The sequence below is a fragment of the Notamacropus eugenii genome, chromosome 3 (assembly GCF_028372415.1).
Source record: "Notamacropus eugenii isolate mMacEug1 chromosome 3, mMacEug1.pri_v2, whole genome shotgun sequence".
Taxonomy (NCBI): domain Eukaryota; kingdom Metazoa; phylum Chordata; class Mammalia; order Diprotodontia; family Macropodidae; genus Notamacropus; species Notamacropus eugenii.
The window spans coordinates 178515762-178538040 of record NC_092874.1 but is presented as its reverse complement, the minus strand read 5'-3'; the positions used below and the strand labels follow the sequence as shown (position 1 = coordinate 178538040).

Here is a 22279-nt window from a genome sequence, read left to right as displayed (position 1 = left end):
TGTTTTCTACAGAACAGACCCAAAACACTTCGGAAGGTAGAACTTTTGCACCCCCCATCAGCAACAAGACTTAAAGTGGCGTCATCAAGAAGCCCTTCCATAGTTAATAAAGTTTCATAACCTAGGCTGTGAAAATGACAGAAACAAAATCCTTGAAGGGCATTAGAAGATGAACTGAATTATTTTCTAGGTCGCCTGGGTGTCCATTCTGCAACTGAGCAGTTTATCTCCTCGCCTCCAAGTTTCTATTCTTCCTTTATCGCAGGAGCTAAACAACATTGTTTGGTTCAACATTATACAACGATGTGCGATGCACTTGTCCTAAATTCAGATACATGTGTTTTGAAATGCCCAATCATGAATCACTGTTTCTATCACACCACAACCTACCGCTAGGGTGGCCTTATGTGACACCACTAATATATAGATGTTAAACTATTCTAAAGTTTAATCATTTGCCTTCTAGATGATTTCAAAGGTTCAAAGCCCTCTCGATTTAGACATTAAGCAGGGACACCTGCCTATCAACCAGTCCACTGATGTACATTTATCAAGCGCCTACTACGTGCCAGGCACTGTGCCTTTGCAAGAGTATAGACACTGTGAGGGTTAGGATTTTATCAATTAAAACTTCTGCAGCTCAATAAAACTTATGAATTTATCTTGCCTGCAAAACTAAGATTATTCAGGCTCAAACGTCAGTCCCCTACTCCTTGTACAGCTAGAAATAAAAGTTTCACATTTATGACACCTGATTTATCCTGAACACACTATATTCCTCAAACTTATCAAAGGTTGTTTGTGAGACTATTATGATGGGAGATAAATAATACCCATATTTATCTTCTCCGTATCACTCCATCAGGTCATATGTGTTCTCAACCAATACTTCTGCATTTTAAACAGACCGATTCATAACATGAAAACTATCTTGGGATGGCATTAGTGAAGACTCCCAAAATTTCAAGGAGTTGAAGTTTTGTAGACAATGTGTAATGCGCTTCTCAGAGATTAATTAGGCTGGACTTCAGGCGAGAGAACAATCATCCTACGCTGGACACATGCTCAAAGCCTTTCCAACTTGGTACAAGGTACCCAAGTCTGTTCTCTGCCAACATGCCTTCTAGAATCTATTGTGTGGCCTCCATGGCACAACAAGGCATGAGAGTAAGCCTTTCATGGAGTAATTTCACAAGATTAGAAACCAAACAGAATGAATCAATAACCCTAAAAGGGCTAACCTTATCTCAGTGGCATCTGAGAAGCTGCTTTTTCTTTCTTTCTATTTTTTTTTAACTTACTTTCCATCCCTCATACCATGTCACAGACTGAGCACCTGATTCCAAAGAGGAAGATCAAACATTCCTTTCTATACTTGTTTTCATGGAATGGTATAAGTTTTTTAGTCCTTTTCTTGGTTCCGATCACTTCCCCAGTTTTCTCTAAAAGCATCCCTTTCATCAATTCTTACAACTTACTAACAATCCATTATATTCACATATCAAAATCTGTTCAGCCATTAAGTTTTCGGTTTTCTGCTATTAATAATTTTCTATACATGGGTCCTTTTCTTCCATGCTTGATCTCTTTGGGATATCAAGGATCTAGAAGGAGAATTAATGGACCAAAGGGAATGCACAGTTAAGTAACTTTTAGGGCACTACACCAAGTTCCAATCTTACTTTGAAACCACTGGTTTCTATCTGAGACACCACAGACATCTTCTGTATGTGTCTTAGTAATACTTCTTCAGTCAGGTTGTTCTCAGGCAAAAAATACTGATAGACATCATACTGCAGCCTCCACCTGGAGTCCAGGCCAGTCTCCAGATCACAGGGTGGTGGATCTGTGCCTCTAAAATAAAACAAAATTATGCAGAAGCAAAAATAACTCTTCCCTTACAACTTAAGTCTCAAATATAAGCAAAAAAAAATAGACTAGCACTTAAAACAATTTTATAGACTTAAAAGAAAAATCTTCAAGTTATATTTAAGTTACAGAAAATTCACAGCCCCACTGTGCACATTGAGAAATGGTAAATTCCATTTCTCTGTTTCATGATCCATTCAATCCAACCCAACAAGCATTTATTAAACACCTACTATGTGCAGAAAAGCACAGTGCTAGGCAGGGGACACAGAGATAAAATGAAAATCAGGAAAAATTTTGTACATATGGGACTTTTCTTCCTATCAATAATCTCCTTTGGAATATTAACTAGAAGTTGAATCACTGCATCAAGGAATGTAATAATTTTCTAATTTTTCTTGTATCATTCCATATGGCTTTTCAAAATAGACCAATTAACAGCTTCACGAGCAGTGAATTATTGTTCAGGTTCGCTTTGTAAATCATGCTCACCTAATCTATTCTACTTATGTACATTTCTTTTTAAAAATTGGTAGACTATGGATAATTACTATTTCATAATAAGAATTTGAAAGCTGGTAATACTATTTACTTCTTAACTGCTTTTTTCTGGACAATTTTTCTTTATATTCTTGATCCTTTGTTCCTTTGCCAGAATTTATTATTTCATATAATTCTATATAGCATTTTATTGCTATTTTCATTGGAATGGTGCTTGTTAAGGAGTTTTGTGATAGAGACTATATTAATCAGGAACACTAAATACTTCTGTTATATGTAGATCTTCCTTTTGTTTCTGTAAAAATTGCCTGGGAGCTGTACTTAAGCCTTTTATGAGTCTTGCGAAGGTGAATAATCAGATATTTAACACATTTTGTTATTTTAATTGAAATTTACCCTTTTATCCATTTTACTGGCTAGAACTATTAGAACATATATATATGTGTGTGTATATATATATACATATATATATATACACACACATATATATATATATAAAAGCTATTCACGTTTAAAACTGCACTAAGACTTTTAGGATTTGCTGGATAAAAATGCTGATTATCTCTACGGATTTATTTTCTATTCTGCTATTTGGCTGAAGCTTTATGTTCTTAATTTGTGTTGATTCTCTAATGTTTTCTAAATATACTATTGTGAGAAATGCGCTGGCAAAGAATAAGGCCTTCCATGATGAAGCCAGAAAAGCAGTTTATGTTGCTCTTGCAAAGAGGGGCTGCCCTACACAGAGGAGCACCCTTACCCCACTCCCAGCCAATGCCTCTCCCCGTCACTCACTGGCTGGATACAAATTCCTAAATCGCCTATTCTATGCTTTTCTCCTAGATGTCATACGTTGCATGTGCATTCAAATTAGCTTGCTCCAGCCTGGGGATGAGTTGGTTAATATTAAGCAGCTTGTTAAGCATGAAAACTTCTACCTTCTACCAGGTCAGAAGCCTGGTTCTACCGAGCCACAGCTCTGACTTATAACCTGAGGTTGGGAGTGTAAACGTACAAGTCACTGCTGTGGAAGCAGAACGCCTTCCTCTGTTTCTCACACTAGGATGTTATTCACTCTCTCTTCTTTGCCAATTCTCTTTCTCTTGTTAATTGTTTATCCTTTTACCTCCGCACTGACGGTTTTCATCCAGGCCACTCAGTTCCTCAAAGAATCTACTGATTCAGCTATATTCATGTCAGTGTCTTTTCACCTTTCAGTGATTTTTAAAAAATCTCTATTTTAATATATGCCAGATCCTCCTTCATATCTCTTATTGATCTTAACCGTACTGGAGGGTCTTGTCATAGATCTAGTTTGCACGAGGGACACTTGCCAGACATAAGTGTTGTTACTGTTCAATCCAGTCCTACTCTTTGGGACTCTGTGGACCATATCACACTAATCCTGTCCATGGGGTTTACTGGGAAGGATACTAGATACTAGAGTGGTTTGCCAGTGAGTTAAGGCAAACAGAGCTTAAGTGACTTGCCCAGGGTCATTTGGCTAGCAATTGCCTGAGGCAGCATTTAAACACAGGCTTTCTTGATTGCCATTTCCTTGTCTAGCTCATTTTACTCATGAAGGAAACTGAGGCAAACAGGACTTGCCCAGGGTCACACAGTTAGTAATGTCAGAAGCCACATCTGAAATCAGGCCCGTCACTATACTGTGTCACCTAACTACCCAATATATTTTATCTTTAGAATCCCAGCAATTAGTAGAGTCCTTGAAATATATAGTAAGTAATTAATGTTTGTTGACTAAATGTATAAAGTTCAAACAGAGTTTGAGAATACCCTTGTTCTTTTTGCCTTAACTATGATAATAACAACTGTCATTTACAGAGGACCTTAAGGTTTGCGATGTGCTTTACAATATGTTAACTCATTTACTCTTATTCAAATCTGGCCTCAGACAAGTGTCCAGAAGTGTGACCCTAGGCAAGTCATTTAACCCTGCTTGCCTCAGTTTCCTCAACTGTAAGATGAGCTGGAGAAGGAAACGGCAAACACTCCAATATCTTTGCCAAGGAAACCCCAAATGGGGTCACAAAGAGTCAAGCATGAGAGAAAGGACTGAACAAATAACAATAAACAATTCTGTAAGGCAGGTGGTATTATCACTTTCACTTTACAAATCAGGAAACTGAGGCTAAGTGTCCAAGGAAGGATTCAAAACCAGATCTTCCTGACTCTTAAGTCCTGCACGGTAACCACCGAGCTACCTTTACATACAGCTTTACAAAATATAGCAAGTTTTAATCTAAAAGCAACCTGTAGAATTACACACACCTGTCATGTCCTAGATTTGCTGGGGCAAATTTGATAACTGTTTCATATAAATTATACTCCAAGTAAATGTTAGGATCCACATCTAAAGCAAACTCCAGATTACAGCCTCCAGGAATAGGATCTAGAAATAAAATACAGAGTTAAGTTACTAGAGATCATGTCCCTCAAATCCTCCAACCATATACATGGGCAGATAAGCAAAGCTTACAACTTTTCACAGCCCAATACTCCCCCCTCTGAAGATCAATGCCCTTCAGATCTCAGTGATATGCTATACCAGCCACTGAAAGAAACGTATAAGAGGGAAAGAGTATGGGGAAAAAGAGAGAAGGCTGAGAAACTTACTTCAAAGTAGAAAAAGAACTCTAGGATGGACAAGAGAGAAAACTATGCCCCTTAAGTTACAATTTCCAAGACAAGAACAAATACGCAGAGCTGGACACTCACCAAGGGCTACTGGTGGCTAGTTAACCTGGATTAAAATTGAGGGTCATTCATTAAATCTAACAAGGTTAATAATGTAACAGATCTTCTTTCTCCAATGAATACCACCCACAGCATAACTGAAGACAGGGAGTCACCTTCAGGTTAAAGGCACTAACTGGCTTGCTGGAGAACACCGTGTAGCTCAAACAAGAGTTACCTTTTGCGGAATAAGAAAGTGCAACAGCCACAATCCAGACATTCTCAGCATCTGAAGTCTCTAAGTACCAAGTACAAACGTACTCTTCTGGTTTAAGAACAGAAACTAGGCCTTTGTCCACACCTGTTCCTGAAACATCTAAATGAAGATTCTGGAAATGAAGAGAAGAAAAATAATGACCACAAAGCATCACCACCACCACAGACATACTGAATTAAGCAAGGCTGACTACAAATGATTCATTCTTATTGGACATTCCCCTCCAAGGCTGACACTACCAACTGATGGTTGGATAACAACTGGTGACCTCATGAAACATCTCTGCAAAGGTCACTATCAGAAGTATGAGGAAAGGGCCTGGTCAAAAAGAAAACTCAATTATGAAAGGCATTGATTTTTTTATACAATAAATTCCCCTAACAAATATTCTCCAAGGCAGAACCTGCTTCCATCAATATAAATCAATAAATCATTACTTATTCAATGCCTACTATGTGCCAGAAGCTGTACTAAACACTGGTGATACAGAAAGAGGCAAAGTCTCTGCCCTTAAGAAGCTTACAATGTAATTGATTATTTAATGGATAATCTAATCTATCAACACTACTCACTAACTATGGCGCCATCTTGATTTTTAAAATAATAATAATCCAAAATTTTTAAAGTCCATTATATAGAAGAGATCTAGTTCTATTAGCTAACAAATCCAAAGACAGAAATGAATGGAAACTGGGGGAATTCCTCATACAGACCTTGTGCAAAGAGACTGTTATGTTCTTGTACTGAGAATGCACTTGAAAGATTATAAATGTGTCGTTGCTTTTAACATGACGCAGTAAAGCTTCTTCTGGAAAGGGCTTGTTGAGCATGAAATGTCTAAATTTCCCCAAATAAAATTCAAAAGGACCTGAAATGGGAAGATTTTTTAAAAATTATTATTATCATGTTTGTACTTCTAATACCAGGGGCTGAAAGCATCATCATAGGCATATCATTACAAACATATATATTCACCTTCCAAGAGAAACAAGCTGTAGTACCCAGGCCCTCCAGAAGAGAAGAGATACTAGAGAAAACAAGATGGAAATCAAGTATTCCACCTCTAGATAACACTCTGTAACATCATTCCTCTGTTTCAAACTCACTGGATTCTAAAACCTGGTCAAACAAGTACACCTACTATAAATAATTTTAGACAGAAAGAAGTTGGGTGTCTCCCTCACCTCAATTTCTATTCCCCTTTTTTCCTACTATGACCTATCTTTCTTTCCCTTCTTCCTGCCTTAACTGGACAAAACAGACCTCAAATCTAAGACTGTCTTAGAGTATATCGTATTTTTTCAGTAAAATTTTACTCTCTCTATTCATTAAATACTAATTTTTAAAATTCACTTCTTGTGAATACATCCAAGAGAAATGAACATTCAAAAGAAAAAAAAAACAAAAACCTTTTTAAAAGGAAAAGGTAAGAAGGACAAATGCTTTCCTGACTTTCTCTAGGCTTAAACATTTCTAAATATATAAAACACAATTATGTACAACAGTTTCTAATCCTAAATCACTTCAAATCTATAAAATATACATTTAAAAGGACTATATATATTTCAATTTCGTCAAGGAAGTTGAAATCCACAAGGATGAAAAGACTTATCCACTCACTTCTTCCCTGTTCCCTAATGAGAAGGTAAAGGTTAGTCAGAGCTGCAAAGGATCACCAGCAAGGTAGGAGTATGCATATGGAGTGAGTTGTATGAGGCAAGGGTTAGCAATGGAGTAAGAATTAAGGCTGGGGTCAGCAGCCTCAGCAGGTAATGAGGAACCCGTGTGTGTGTGTGTGTGTGTATGTGTGTGTGTGTGTGTGTGTGTGTCTCTGTGTGTGTGTGTGTCTGTGTGTGTGTGTGTGTGTGTCTGTGTGTCTCTGTGTGTGTGTGTCTCTGTGTGTGTGTGTGTGTGTGTGTCTGTGTGTGTGTGTGTGTGTGTGTGTGTGAAGAACATACAGTCAGCAACAGAAATACCTCACTCTGGAGGAGAAGCAAGTTTATGGGAAAGGACAAATTACATTTTTCTAATATTGATACCAGGATCAATTAACAAGCACATATTAAGGCCTGCGACGTGCCACTCACTTTAGATACAGAGACTCCAATAAACTACCTCTGTGAGCTGGGAGCAGTACCTTAACTTCCATACAGGTGTCAGTTTCCTTAACTATAAAAGGAACAGGTTGGATCCCGTGGCCTCCAAGGTCCCTGACAGCTGGGGATCGACCATCCTAAGTAGTCTCTGCCTTCAAAAAGTTTGTAACACAGAAGACAAGACACAAAAATTTAAGTCTACTGAATAGACTATTGAAGACTAAATAAACAAGTCCCATGAAAAGTCAATTTTAAGGGGAGGCATAATAAGCAGGTGAGGTTGGCAAGAATTAGCACAAACCTAATATAGCATGAGATGGCTTTGATTTTGAGGGAAACTAGGACTTCTTAGAAAAAGAGATGACAAAGGTGTACATTCCAGTGTGGCAAAGACATAGAGATTGGAAATTATGTTGTTTGACTGGCACCATGTTGTGCCTTTTTAAATTAAAATCATGAAAAATAATTTTTAATATTTTAAATCAAAAATATGCTCACAGTAGCAGAGCAGAGCTCACAGAAAATGGAATGGTCAGTAAGAACCAAAAGTAGTGAGCATAAATTGAAAATATTCCCAAAGTTTCTAGGAAGTAGAATTGGTTCTCTCCAGACTAAGATTGACTTCTGCACGTGTTGAGAGGATTCATTTAAGGAAATGACTCGTCACTTAGGATTTTGACCCCAAATGGTTAAATGGAAACCGAGGCATAGTGTTCTATCAAATCATTCAGGTTCAAGAAAATAGGAGGTAACAAGCTGAATAGATAAAAGTGCTTTAAAAAAAAATTCCTTTCAGACGACTTCTCCTCAGGATGCATGTCAGTCTAACCGTTGAGATCCACACACCACTTCCTTCTTCTGTTTGCTGATTTCCTGGATATGGACCAAAAAAGGGGCAGGGGAGCCTCACGTGCCTTGAGTGGCAAGAACCAAGCAAATGTCACCCTACAAAATGACCACACTTTAGGAAGCTACAGCCGAAGCTGCAAAGGAATAAATGTGTATCAAAAAGAAAAGCCACCCACTGAATTTGATTTTTCTTTACCTATAATCCTTGACCTCTTTCGATTGGAAATGACCTGGTGAGTTAAAACCCATCAGCAATTCCCAATGGACTCTTGACATAAAGCAGCTGAAAGAGTCTTGCATATTTCACAAATAACTGCATATTTTTACAATCATCAAACTGTCTGCGCTTTTGATAGTGTGTCATACATACAGGAAGACTCAGAAAACTTGCTGCCAAAGTCCTGGCACTGTCAAGTGGTTCAAGAGCAGAAAATATGATTTTATCAGTAGAAATGACATTTAAAAAGAGGCACCGCCATCTGTTTTGTTGCTTCACTCTAAGGACTATGGGACCTATCCATCTGACTGGCAGCTGAAATTTCCCATATGCTGTCTCCCCCATTAGAATGGGAGCATTCTAGCATTATTTCCAATATTTAGTACAGGGCTTCCGAACAGAGTAACTGCTTAATAAAAAATTGGAATTACAAATTGGAAATTACAAAACATTATACAAAAAAGGGGAAGCCCTTAAAAAATTAGTCCCTGTGAAATAATATGATGCTATTAATTTCTACCCATGGAGACAGACTTAGCAAAAGCAGACCTCTGCCCTAAAGACAACACAGACCATGTAGAAACAGGACTAAACGTCACTCTTCTGACCACATCTGGAAAAGTATACATGAAAAGGATTTCACAAGGTTTAATTAGGTCTTATGACTGGGAGTAAGCGGTAGGAAAAGAGGCAGAAGGCAGATCAAATGGTATTTACAGAATAATCGTCTTGAGATTGAGTCCTGAGAACAGGCAGTGTGAATCTTGCCCAGGATCAAGCAATAACTCTAAAAATTTTCCAAGCAAGTCTTCACAGGAACCTGATTCAACAGCAAGAGGCTACTTTTCATTTCAACATTTAAACTCAACTTTTAATCATCACCCAAGGGCTAATTTTTCTTAACTCCAGTCCACAAATATACAATGAGAACTAATCTATCTTTTTCTACCCTAATTAGACCCTAAGACATTTCTAAACCCAGGTTATTATTTAGTATTTACTTATTCCCTCCATTTCTACCTCATTTTTCCTGATTTTTTTTTTTTTTAATTCTCTCCTACTTGGTAGTTAGCCAGCTGTTCTCTAGATAATATAGTGTGGTGGTGGAGAGGTATGGCCTCCAAATCAAGAATAACTGGTAGTTCAAACCCAGCCTCTGAAGCATAGAGTGAGTGTATATGTGTGCGTGTGCATGTGTGCGTGTGTCTGTCAGACAGACAGACACCCTGGACAAGTCACACCATCTCAGACCCCAGGAAATTCCATGTAAAAACTGCAAAACAGTTGCTGATCTGCATTGATAAAAGATGTTCCCTCACAGAGAAGTCTTTACACCAATGAAATCACAATTCTGAGCAAAAACAACAACAAAAATTAATTTCAAATGACTAACAGAGACTGCAAATTAAGATGAAGAATTTAGGCTCAACAAAGACAGGAAAACTGTCAATTAAAAAAATTGTCAGTTACCCACTTCAACTCAAATACTGCTAGATACTAGGAATGCAGGAAAAGGAAGAGGACAATCTTTGAGTCTTGGGAAGATAAAACACACAAAGCAAAAAACTGTTTTTTTCCCAATTTTTAAGAAACTGAAGAGGAATAATGGACTATTATTGTGTTATAAGAAATGATGAGCAAGCAGACTTCAGAAAAACCTGGCAAGACTTGAAGGAACTGATGCTGAGTGCAGGGAGCATCATACACAGTAACAGCCACGTTGTGCAATGACTTTGAAAGACCTGGCTCTTCTCAACAACGCAATGACTTCAAACAACCCCAGAAGGCTCATGATGGAAAACGCCATCCAAATCCAGAAAAAGGACTCTGGAGCCTGAACACAGATGGAAGCAGGCTATCTGCTCTTTTCTGTTTTTTTGTTCGTCTTTCTTTCTCATGCTTCCTCACATTAGTTCTAATTCTTCTATACAACATGACTAACATCAAAATATGTTTAATAAGAAAAAAGAAACTGAAGAGGAAGAGATTATTTTCATTGGGGGAAAGGAAGCAATCCAGGAAGGTCTCATGGAAGTGATACCTGAGCTGAAGGGAACAGCAGAATAAACATTTACTAAGGACCTACTATTATGTGCCAGGCATTGTACCGAGTACTTTACAAATAACAACCTTGGGAGTAGATGCTATTATTTTCCCTATTTGACAGCTGAGGAAACTGAGGCACACAGAGGTTAAATGATTTGTCCTGGGTCCCAGGTACTCAGTAAGTGTCTGTAGCTACATTTGAACTCAGGTCTTCCTGATGCCAGGCAGAGTGCTTTATTCCCTCTGCCCCCAAACAGCCTCTTGAGTGAAATGAATTGTCCAACTATACAACAGCAGTTAGGAAAGCTGGGATATGAACCTGGGTTCCTTACACTGTACCTCTAGAAGCAGGAAGGGTAAAAATGGCAGCAGGAAAAAAGCTAATATATCCATTTAAGCAGAAATACAGAGTGCTTAAAAGAGAACAGAATGAAGAAAACTAGAAATGTAGGTTGGAGAAGATCACAGAAAGCCTTAAATACCAACCTCACATACAAGTTTATATTTTATCCTAGCAAGTCCTTGGAGTTAACCTTGTATGCATCATGGACCCCTTCGACAGACCGGCGAAGCATATGGAACCCTTCTTAGAGTAATGATTGATGAAGAGATCATAAAAAAGGGAAAAGGACCCACATGTACAAAAATATTTCTAGCAGCTCTTTTTGTGGTGGCAAAGAATTGGGAAACTGAGGGAATGCCCATCAACTGGAGAATGGCTGAACAAACTGTGGTATATGAATGTGATGGAATACTATTGTTACATAACAAATGATGAGCGGAGGACTTCAGAAAAACCTGGAAAGACTTACACGAACTGATGCTGAGAAAAGTGAGCAGAACCAGGAGAACACTGTACACAATAATGGCAACTTTGTTCATGGGGATGACCAACTTTGACAGATTTAACTCTTCTTGGCAATGCAATGATCTAAGACAATTCCAAGACTCAGGGTGGTAAATGCTATCTCCACATCCAAAGAACTATGGAGTCTGAACACAAATCAAAGCATACTATTTTCTCTCTTTTCTTTTTCCTGTGGTTTTTCCCTTTTGTTCTGATTCTTCTTTCACAACATAACTAATATGAAAATATACTTAATATGATTGTACATGTATAGCCTACACCAGATTGCATTGCTGTCTTGGGAAGGGGGAAAAATTTAGAACTCAAAATCTTATGAAAGTGAATGCTGAAAACTAAAAATCTGTTATAAAAAAAAAAAAAGGATAGTGTTTGATGCCTACATGCAAAATTGAAGAAAAATACTAAATTTCGGTTAGAGGTTAGTAAAAAGAAACAGGAAATATTTTTTCCATCCAAATTCATGGACTCCTCTGAAATCTCAATAAAGCTCTCGATGGTCCATGGAACCCAAGTTTAAAAAAAACATTATGGGGCTGATGATGACCTTTGAAAAGGAGTAGCATGGCTACTTGCAGTATTTCCCCAAACTCCTTAATAAAAATACAAAAAAACCTATCAGAATCACACCTCCACAAGATCCAGTTAGGTCCTCAGTGTTCTTGTTGCCCACTTGTTCAATTCATTTAAAAAAAAAGTTCTCTCCTCCCCTACAGACCTCATAGTACTGGCATCTCAATCCCATGGAAAGGCAGAAAGGTTTCCTAAAGAAAGGTCAACACCCTATGGAATTCATGCCAATTACTATTTCAAATGAGATAACATGTAAAGTGCTTTGGAAACTTTAAAATACTATACAAATGCTATCTATTATTACCATTCCCTCTCCTTCCTCCCCTGAAATAAGTCTCCCTTAAAAGTGCCACCAAAATAGGGTCACTCCTTTTCCAAAGCTGCTAGCTGGTCTCAGAAGCTGTGTTGACCTCTTATCTATAAAAAGCCCTTATGGCAGCTGAGAACTTGATATAAAAGCTCTTTAGAATATCTTTGTCACAATTACCAATTACTTTCTGCAGAATCCCATGCCTTAACTAGCAGAGGGACCAAATGTGACATTTTGGTTGTACGGAGCCTGCTCTAGTCAGCCCTTCTAACTCCCACCCTTCAGTTTCAAGGCATTTTGAAGTTAGTTTTTCTGTTTTAATTGGGGTACTTGAGCAACGGTATGTTCAATTAAAGCAAGCCTGGAGGTTTTTTTGGAAGCCAAGGTGGTAAAGGGTTTCAGGAAAAAAGAGATGATCAGGGGCAGCTAGGTGGTGAAGCAGATAGAGCACAGACCCTGGAGTCAGAGGACCTGAGCTCCATCCTGCCTCAGACACTTGACACTTACTAGCCATGTGACCCTGAGCAAGTCATTTAACCTCACTGCCTCCAAAAACCAGGGGACAAGGCCAAGGGGATGAGAAATGGAGAAAGGCCAATCAGATCTGACAACCAAGAGCCAACTGGTGACTGAAGGATGTAGTGTCAGAATGCAGAGTTTAGAAGTAAACACTGAGGGGGCAGCACCACCAAGCTTAAACAGCGAAAGGGAAAAGAGGCAGGGTAGCTGCTGGGGGGCATGGGAAGTCTGTGGTGTGATCACACCTCAGCAGCTCTGTCCCGCCAAGTGAGGAACCAGAGAAATTAATCACTGGGATCAGAGATGCAGGTCTGGAAGGGACCTTGCCGCTACTGTTCAGTCCTAATCCTAGGTTTTCTTGGCAAAGATACTGGAGTGGTTTGCCAATTCCTTCTCTAATGTGTCCCGATTTTACAGATGAGGAACTGAAGCAAACAGGTGTTAAGTGACTTGCCTAGGGTCACGTAGCTAGTAAGTGTTCAAGGCTGGATTTGAACTCGGGTCTCCCTGACTCCAAGTCTGGTACTCTATCCACTGCACCTGCTGGACATCACATCCAATACCCTGATTTTACATGAGAAAACTGAGGCAGAGAGAGGTTGTGACTTACTCATGCTCACATACTTAGGTATCTGAGACAGGATTTAGATATAGAGCTTCCTGCTTAAGACAGATAGAACAATGCCCTTGGAGCTAAAAGGAGACAAAGATCTGAGAAATCACGAGCCCCAAAGTAGGTAGGTACAGTACCTACGCAGTAGCAATATGCTATAAAGAAATGATGAGCAGGTTGGTTTTAGAAAAAGATGGAAAGACTTGCATGAAATAATGAAGAATGAAATGAGTGGACAAAAGAAGATCATATACGGTAACAGTAATATTGCTGGAAGAGTGATTGTCAATGAAGAAGCCATTCTGAGTATTAAAAATACTCAAATTGACTGCAAAGGACCTACAAAGGAAGACGCTAGCTGCTTTCAGAGAAAGAGCTGATAAACAGAAGTGTGCATAGGTTTATACGCCCATGTACACACATGTACATATGTATATTCGTGTGTATATATACACACATATTTTATCTCTGTCAAATGGTGGCCATCTCTAGTAAGGAGTGTGAAGGGAGGGAGGGAGATAGTTAAGAACTTAAAACATAACAAAAAGATTTTAATTTTTAAAAAAAGAAAAGAAAGGTAGCTAAACAGTCATCTGCTCCAGGCCCTAATTTCCACTTCCCTAGACTTTCCAAACATGTATCCAACAAGAAAAAAAGGAGACAGGAAGGGGAGAGGATTATCTTTCCCATAGCAGGCTCTTCATACTGAAAGAAACAAAACATTTTGTGGCAGATTTCACCATATAAATGTATATTCAGCCTTCTTTCACTCCTCCCCATCTAAAAACCAGGCTAACACATTTGTACCAGTTAATCACAGTTTTAAAATAAGGCCACACTTCTCCCTAATTCCCTTTTAAGAACTGAATCTGTCTCTACTGTCTACTAGAAGCTTTGAACCTTTATTATAATATATACACTTTTAGTTTCTCACAAAATAAATAACTGTGTGCCAAGAAGAGCAGAATTTTTCTGCTTTAGCTCAAAAAAAAAAAAAAGAAAAAAGAAAAGCCCCATATTTGTTTCCCTTGTACATCATACCTTGGATGGCTAAAGCTTGTTTCCCCTTTAACCCCAATCTTAACTAGTTCATAATCTGCCCATCCAATTACAAAGCAACATTTTTTTTTCCTTTCCTTTCTTCCTTTTAGACACTTTAAAAGAACTTTACAGTTTTCTCCTTAAGAATGTACTGTATACCATATTCTAGATGAATTACTGACAGGTGTACAACTAAATAAAGAACATTCATTGGCAGGGACAGGCTGAGGAGATCATTCTATCACAGATTCAGAGCTGGGAAGAAACATTGAGGTCACCTAGACCAGTGAGGTCAAGCTGAGAGAAATAGGGGTCACAAAATCACATGTAAAGATCCCTGTGGGCCACATATAGATGCAGAAAACCACAGGTGTTAATTTTTTTCTTAATTGAACAGCAACACAACAAAATTAGATAGGAACTATAACTTAATCTGGTTCAAGCTACGCTTCAGGAGTGTTGTGGTCCACGTTTGGCCAGTGCATGTGTGACACCAGGGATCTAGTCAACCTCAATTTACAGATAAGGAAACTGAAACCCAAAGAGTTTAAGTAACTTGCCCATGATCATATAGTAATAGGTATTGCAGGATGTATAAACAATATCAAATTGCTTGCCTTCTCAATGAGGTGCAAGAGGATAGGGATGAAGGGAGAGAATTTTTTTAAATGTTAAAAATTGTTTCTACATGTAGCTGGGGGAGGATAAAATATTACATTTTTTAAAAAGAAAAAAAAGTGTTACAGGGCCAGGATTCCAACCCTGGTCCTTGACACCTACAAAGCTTCCTTTTGACATTTTTTCTTTTTAGTTTTTACATCACTTTCATTTTCAAAAACTGGGGAGAGTCAAAGCCATCTCTTGTCACAGATAACTTTATTAAGTTAAAAAAAAAAAGCTCAGTGAAATGCAAATTAAAAGGTATTACATCACACCTATCAGATTGGCTAATATGACAAAAAAGGAAAATGTTAAATGTTGGAGAAGATGTGGGAAAATTGGGAAACTATTGCATTACTGGTGGAGCTATGGATTGATCCAACCATTCTGGAGAGCAATCTGGAACTATATCCAAAGCACTATAAAACTGAACATACCCTTTGATCCGGCAATGCCACTAGTACATCTATGTCCAAAAGAGATCATGAAAAAGGACCCACACATACAAAATATTTATAGTAGCTCTCTTTGGGATGGCCAAAAATTGATGGGATGCCCCATCAACTGAGGAATGGCTGAACAAGTTGTGGTATATGAACGTAATGGAATACTACTGTTCCATAATAAATGATGAGCAGGTAAGAGGATTTCAGAAAAACCTAGAAAGACTTAAATGAACTGATGCTGAGTGAGGCGAGCAGAACCAGGGGAACATCGTACACAGTCACAGCAGCACTGAGTGATAATCAGCTGTGATAGACTGAGCTCTTCGCAGCAACACAATGATGCAAGACAAGTCCAAAAGACTCATAATGGAAAATGCCATCCACATCCAGAGAAAGAACTACGGAGTCTGAATGAAATGCATACATACTATTTTTGCTTTTTTTGTTTTTTGTGGCTTTTCCCTTCTGTTCTGTTTTTTCTTTCACAACATGACTAATATGGAAATATGTTGACATGATTGCATATGTATAACCTATATCAGATTATAAGCCATCTTGAAGAGGGAAGATGAGATGGGAGAAAAAAACTGAAACTTAAAATCTTATAAAAAATGAATGTTGAAAACTATCTTTACATGTAATTGGAAAAAATACTATTTTGTAATTGGAAAAAATAAAATACTATTTACTCTCCCCCCCAAAAAAGAGCTCAGCAAAACCAACTTAATGCATCAACTGATTCTGATAGTAATGCCATGTTCCACACCCACAGTCATCCACCTCTACAAAGGAAGAGCTAGGTATTTTGTCTTCTTTGGGGTCAAATGCCTTTGATTACAATTTAGACAATGCGTCCATCAGATGCTAATATAAGTGTCCCAAAAACCTTAATGAAGACTTAAGCTACTAAAAACTTTTCATATACAGGTGTGGCAAAAAAAAAAATCTTAGTGAACTTCTAAGCTTTACTAACTTAAAACTGCACTAAGACTTTTGGGACACTTCGTGTATCTTTGGCATCAAGTACGTTCCCACAACCTCTTCTATTAATAGCAGGTCCACAGGTAAGAAAGAAGGCCATTGCAATTCTATGGAAAAAGAGGTACTTGAGCCAATCCAATGAAACAGATATTTATTAAGCAGGTAAATATATTCCAGGCAAGAGTCAGCATGGGTAATAGATAGAATTGACTTCATAACCAGGAAGAACCTATCATTCTCCTAGGAAATTTCTCCAGAGTATAAGATACAGAGCAAGAATAAATGTACTTTGATAGGCAGTGTCTTGATTGAAAGATCTCTATGGCAAAGAAATCACAAGTCTAGTGAAATTTTAAAAAGGTGCAAAGTGCTGTGTTTGGATGCTGTAGGCACAAAAGTGAAATAGAATTAAACCTAACCTTTCTTGAGCTTCTTAGCTTACTGCCCAGCAGGAGTTGGGAGGAAATCTTGGACCCTGCCACGGAAAAGGTCCAATGTTTCATTTGTGCCCAGATATCATGGAGAGGTTAGGGCCTGGGCTTGACCCTCACTGGGAAGACATTTTAGTGGTATCACAGACGAGCACAATTCACTCCATCAATATAGACTACAATCTCCTATCCTATGGAACTCTTGCCAATGTCCTAACATTGGACTGACCCTCTAATGAAAACCTTCACCGAACCATGTGGCCAAGAGTTACACAGAATGAAAAAGCATGTGGATGGGTTACAAGGGTGGGGAACCTTTGGCCTTGAGGCCACATGTGGCCCTCTAGGTCCTCAAGTGTGGCCTTTGACTGAATCCAAATTTCACAGAACAAATCCCTTTAATAAAAGGATTTGTTAATAAAAGTCTTCTAATCCTTAGAATCTCTACTATTTCTTGGACTATATCCCCAAGAGATCATAAAAATAGGAAAGGGTCCCACATGTACAAAAATATTTATAGCAGCACTCTTTGTGGTGGCCCAAAACTGGAAATCAAGGGGATGCCCATCCATTGGGGAATGGCTGAATAAATTATGGTATATGAATATAATGGAATACTACTGTGCTATAAGAAATGATGAATAGGAAGACTTCAGAGAGGCCTGGAAAGACTTACATGATCTGATGCTGAGCGAAAGGAGCAGAACCAGGAGAACTTTGTGCACAGCAATGACCACAGTGTACGAGGAATTTTTCTGGTAGACTTGGATCTTTGTAGCAATGTAAGGACTTAAAAAAATTCCCAATGGTCTTTTAAGGCAAAATGCCTTCAACATCCAGAGAAGGAACTATGGAATTCAATAGCAAAACACAGCAGATCACTTTTTTGTGTGTGTATTACATTTTGGTTTGTTACATAATTTCTCCCATTCATTATAACTCTTCTACACAGTATGACTATAGTGAAAATGTGTTTAATAGGAATGTATATGTAGAACCTATATAGGATTGTATGCCATCTCAGGGAGGGAGAAGGGAGGGGGGGAGGTAGTGGAGAGGTAGGGGGGAAAAAATCTAAGTTATATGGTAGTGATTGTAAAACACTGAAAATAAATAAAATTAATATTAAAAAAAAAGAATCTCTACCATTGGGGAAAGAGAATATCTACATCTTATCTCTCTATTTACAGCATCAAACAATCTTAGATTTGGAGCTAGATTTGAAGCTTGGAGACCAACTAATCCAACTTCTTCATTTTATATAAGAGAAAACTGAGACCCAAAGAATGACTTGTCCAGGGTCACAGAGTTGGTAAGAGACCTTACCAACAGTTGAATTTGGGTCTGTTGATTCCAAACCCAGTGTTCTTTCCACCCTATGAGGCTGCTGCATTGTTTCAGGATATCAATTTTTATACTGTCATACTCTGAGAATTTAAAGGTCACCAATACTGGAATATTTATGCAAAATAAAAATCTCAACAGGAAAATTCTCAATACAACATTTAAACGTTCAGTTTGAGAACTGGGAAGTTTGGAGATTCAAAATGTAGAGTTATAAAAATTTAACTATAAACAGATTAAAGAAAGGAAGCATAGACCCTTTACAACAGGGAAAATGCTTCTGACATATTTCACTGCTAAATGGCATCTATATCAAAGTGCTAGGTGAATGGGAACTATTACCATTCAAGAGAAAGAGAATACGGGAAATAGAAGGAATTATTACAAAACTCAATTCAGAAAAAAAAACTCTGCAGGGGGTAGAATACCAGAATGAAATTTTTGGAAAATCTGTGTATTTTTAATTAGCTACAGATTCCTGCCTACTACTCCAAATTACCTAATCTATGTAATGCTTTCTCCCACTCAGCATTATCATAAACATATAATTTGACCACTTTCTGCAAGATGCTTTTCCCAGTCCCCCTCAATCTTAGTGCCTTTTGGATCCCCAGTGTTTAGCACAACACCTGGCACATAGTAAACTCTTAATAAATGTTTACTGACAGTGTTTTTTGCCTTTCCTTCTCTTCCCTGAGGCTTAACACAATGTCTGGCACATAGTAAGCACTTAATTAATGATAAGTCAGTGACTCACTGACCAACTAAGGGTCTATAAACTATAAGCTACCCCATCCTAGTGGATGGAGTACGGGGACGTTAAGTCATGAAAACTTCAGGGCAGATACTGTGTGACCTTGGCAAGTTACTTAAGTACATTCCTCATCTACACAGCAGGACTAATAAAGACTTGGAAGAAAGATATCTAAGGCACGAATGAAATAATACATTTAAAGCACTTTGCCATTGTTACTGCACTATTCAAATGCCTGATATCAGACTAACTCACCTAAAGAATCCAGTCTCCAGTTTTAGGATCAGCCTCACCACTTCTCACACCTACCTCTCTTTAGGCAGTAATAACATGGTTGGAAAGGCCTTCTAGGTGCCAAGTGTTATGGACTTGGCATTTCCATCTCAAACTCTGGTTTTAGAAGATGCATAAAAATCCTGATAATGCTTGTGCTAAGCCAAAGAATTTCTTAATTGTCTTTATTCATCTTTAGCTCACACACACATGTCAAAACAAGTCTGGTTACTTAGTGGGAACAGTTAAGTTCTCTCTTAAGGACATGCAAGAAGCTCTGAACAGAAGAAATGCCACAGGGAACTGAGATGAAGGGATAAGAAGGAAAACCTCAGAAAGCTTCAGCAACACCCAAATGTCAAGGGGCTGTTGGTTCTGGGGGAGTGGGGGAGAAGAGTCTGCGACTTCAAGGATGTGAGAAACTTCCTGAATCACACTGCAATTTGGTTTTAGTTATTAGCAGGGTGCCAAGACCAGTAAAAAAGTTAGGGACTGATTATGATCAAAGGCAAGTTATGTGTCAGCCCCAAAGGACACTTAAACCCTGGTCTTCCAGACTGTGAGGTGAACTCTCTTTCCATTAAAGCTAGGAAGTTTCTTGTATCAAGTACTAATTAATGGCTTTTTGCTTCAATTCTTGACCAAACTCTTCCAGGTTAAAAATGCCAAGTTTCTACAAAAAAAAAAATGCCAAGGGCTTCTGATGAGTGGTTTTTAATCTCTGACGGTGTGTGTATAATATCTTGCTCCTGATTTAACAGAAAAAAACACCGAGTTAGGAGCCCGAAGGCCTGAGTTGTGGCGCTGCCTACACCACCTGACAGATGAGTAACCTTAAACAAGCGAGTCATTCACATGCCAGATCAGGATGAAGTACCACGCGCTCGGCCGATCATCCAAGGACGTCAAGGATTTTACGTGAAGGTACTCCTGTGACATTGTTATAAACTACTTTGTATCAGAACCCTAACCGCATCCTCTGGAGACAAAGTAACACCCAAAACACAGCATTCCCGGCGGCACCACTCAGCTCTGCAAAGCCTGCGCATTTCTGAAATTCAAGCCATTCGGCTGGTTTCATTCGCTCCATTAAAGATTCTCCTTCAGGCCCCAAAGAGCGAAGGCAAGTTAACGGCGTTCAAAGAGTCTGGGGATCCCTCCCCAATGGAAGGGGAAAGGGAACAGAACAGGAATGCCTGGGGATCCCTCCCCAATGGAAGGGGAAAGGGAACAGAACAGGAATGCCTGGGGATCCCTCCCCAATGGAAGGGGAAAGGGAACAGAACAGGAATGCCTGGGGATCCCTCCCCAATGGAAGGGGAAAGGGAACAGAACAGGAATGCCTGGGGATCCCTCCCCAATGGAAGGGGAAAGGGAACAGAACAGGAATGCCTGGGGATCCCTCCCCAATGGAAGGGGAAAGGGGACAGAAGAGGAATGCCTGGGGATCCCTCCCCAATGGAAGGGGAAAGGGGACAGAACAGGAATGCCTGAGGATCCCTCCCCAATGGAAGGGGAAAGGGAACAGAAGAGGAATGCGGTCAGACCGCAGGCACAGGCCGGTTTGTAAGGACCCACTCTGTGCCCGACTTTTCTTAACCAGACGCAGCAAATGCCCTGAAGTGACCGCTCTGAGACAAGGGGAGGCCCCCCCCCCCCCGCTCTGGGGTTCCTCGAGGGGCCCGGGCCCCAGGCCCCAGGCTGGAAAACCGGCTCGGGAAAGCCGGGAACATGAATGCTGCAGACCCCGGGGTATGGAGTCCCGGGAAAAGGAAGGGGCCGCCCTGGCAGGGGCTCTCCAGCCTGGGCCCCCCTTCTCCAGGGTGGACACCGAGGCCGCGGTCCCTTCTCCCTAAGGAGCTTCTCCCCATCACCCGGCAAACCATTTAAAGTGCACGTTAGCGTTTTTAAATAAAGCATTTTGTGACGTTTTAAAATAAAATGTAAAACAGGTTCTGTTGCAAGAAATAATGCATTAGCAAGGCGCGAATATATACATACACATTAAAGTCGTATATGTGCACGCACCCACGTATATATCCGTATATATATTATATATATACACACTACATACACATGCATATATTAAAGTCGTGTATACACGCACCCACACATTACGCTATAGTACACATACACACATATTATACACACATGCGTCTGTTAAAGTCATATACACACACACCTATAATACATATGACATATATACACATATATTACACACGCGCGCGCGCGGGCAGCACCCCCCGCCCCCACCCCCGCGGCCCCGGCTCGCTCCTCACCTACGCTGGAGTTGTCGCGGGTCTCGCCGGCCACCCCCAGCCCCGGCCCCGACCCCGGCCCCGGCCGCAGCCCCAGCAGGGCCAGCGCCAGGGCCAGGGCCAGGGGCAGGGGCCCGGGCCCGAGCAGCCCCATGCCGGCCCACGAGCCTCACCGGCCCGGCGCGCCGCACCTGTCCGCCCCGCGCCGCCCCCCGCCGCTGCTCGAGGCCCAACTCGAGGCTTCCTCTTCCGGCGCTTCCCCCGTGCGGGCACCCCGCGGCTCCGCCTTCCGCGGGGGGCCGGGGGCACCAACTGGAGCGGAGGGGCGTTTTCCCGGGAGCCGGCGGCTCCTCCCCCTGATTCCGACTCTGCCGGCGGCCAGCTGCGAGCCCGGTCCGCCTCGGACAGCCTGGCACAGAGCCTGGCACAGCCGGGCACATAGTAGGCGCTTAATAATGCACGCCCACCCCTGGCTGGGGGCGGGGTGGATCGAGGATTGGTCGCTGACCTGTCTCACCCAAGGCTCCCCTGGGCTTTGCGGTCCTTCCTAGAAAGCCTGAAACCTGAAACCAAGCCCCGGCCCGGGGTTTCTACCCGAACGCGGGGGTGCCCCCGCACCTGGGAGCACTGAGCCCCGCCGTCCCCTTGGACGAGGCTGC

The 22279-nt window shown here is 40.3% G+C and overlaps 1 protein-coding gene across 2 annotated transcripts in view; it reads right to left on the bottom strand.

The window, feature by feature from the left end:
- Nucleotides 1–21863, bottom strand: part of TM7SF3 (transmembrane 7 superfamily member 3) — a 40300-nt gene extending 18437 nt beyond the window's left edge. The window contains exons 1-5 of one of the 2 annotated variants that reach the window (XM_072653442.1): nucleotides 21642–21863; nucleotides 6058–6212; nucleotides 5306–5456; nucleotides 4663–4783; nucleotides 1683–1854 (exon numbers count right to left, since the gene is read on the bottom strand). In XM_072653442.1, the coding sequence (XP_072509543.1) occupies nucleotides 1683–1854; nucleotides 4663–4783; nucleotides 5306–5456; nucleotides 6058–6212; nucleotides 21642–21774 (732 nt within the window). In that variant the 5' untranslated portion in view covers nucleotides 21775–21863. Of the gene's footprint in view, nucleotides 1–1682; nucleotides 1855–4662; nucleotides 4784–5305; nucleotides 5457–6057; nucleotides 6213–17667; nucleotides 17843–21641 lie in introns of those variants that run through there. The other variant, XM_072653441.1, reaches the window with a different exon arrangement.
- Nucleotides 21864–22279: the final 416 nt, after the last annotated feature.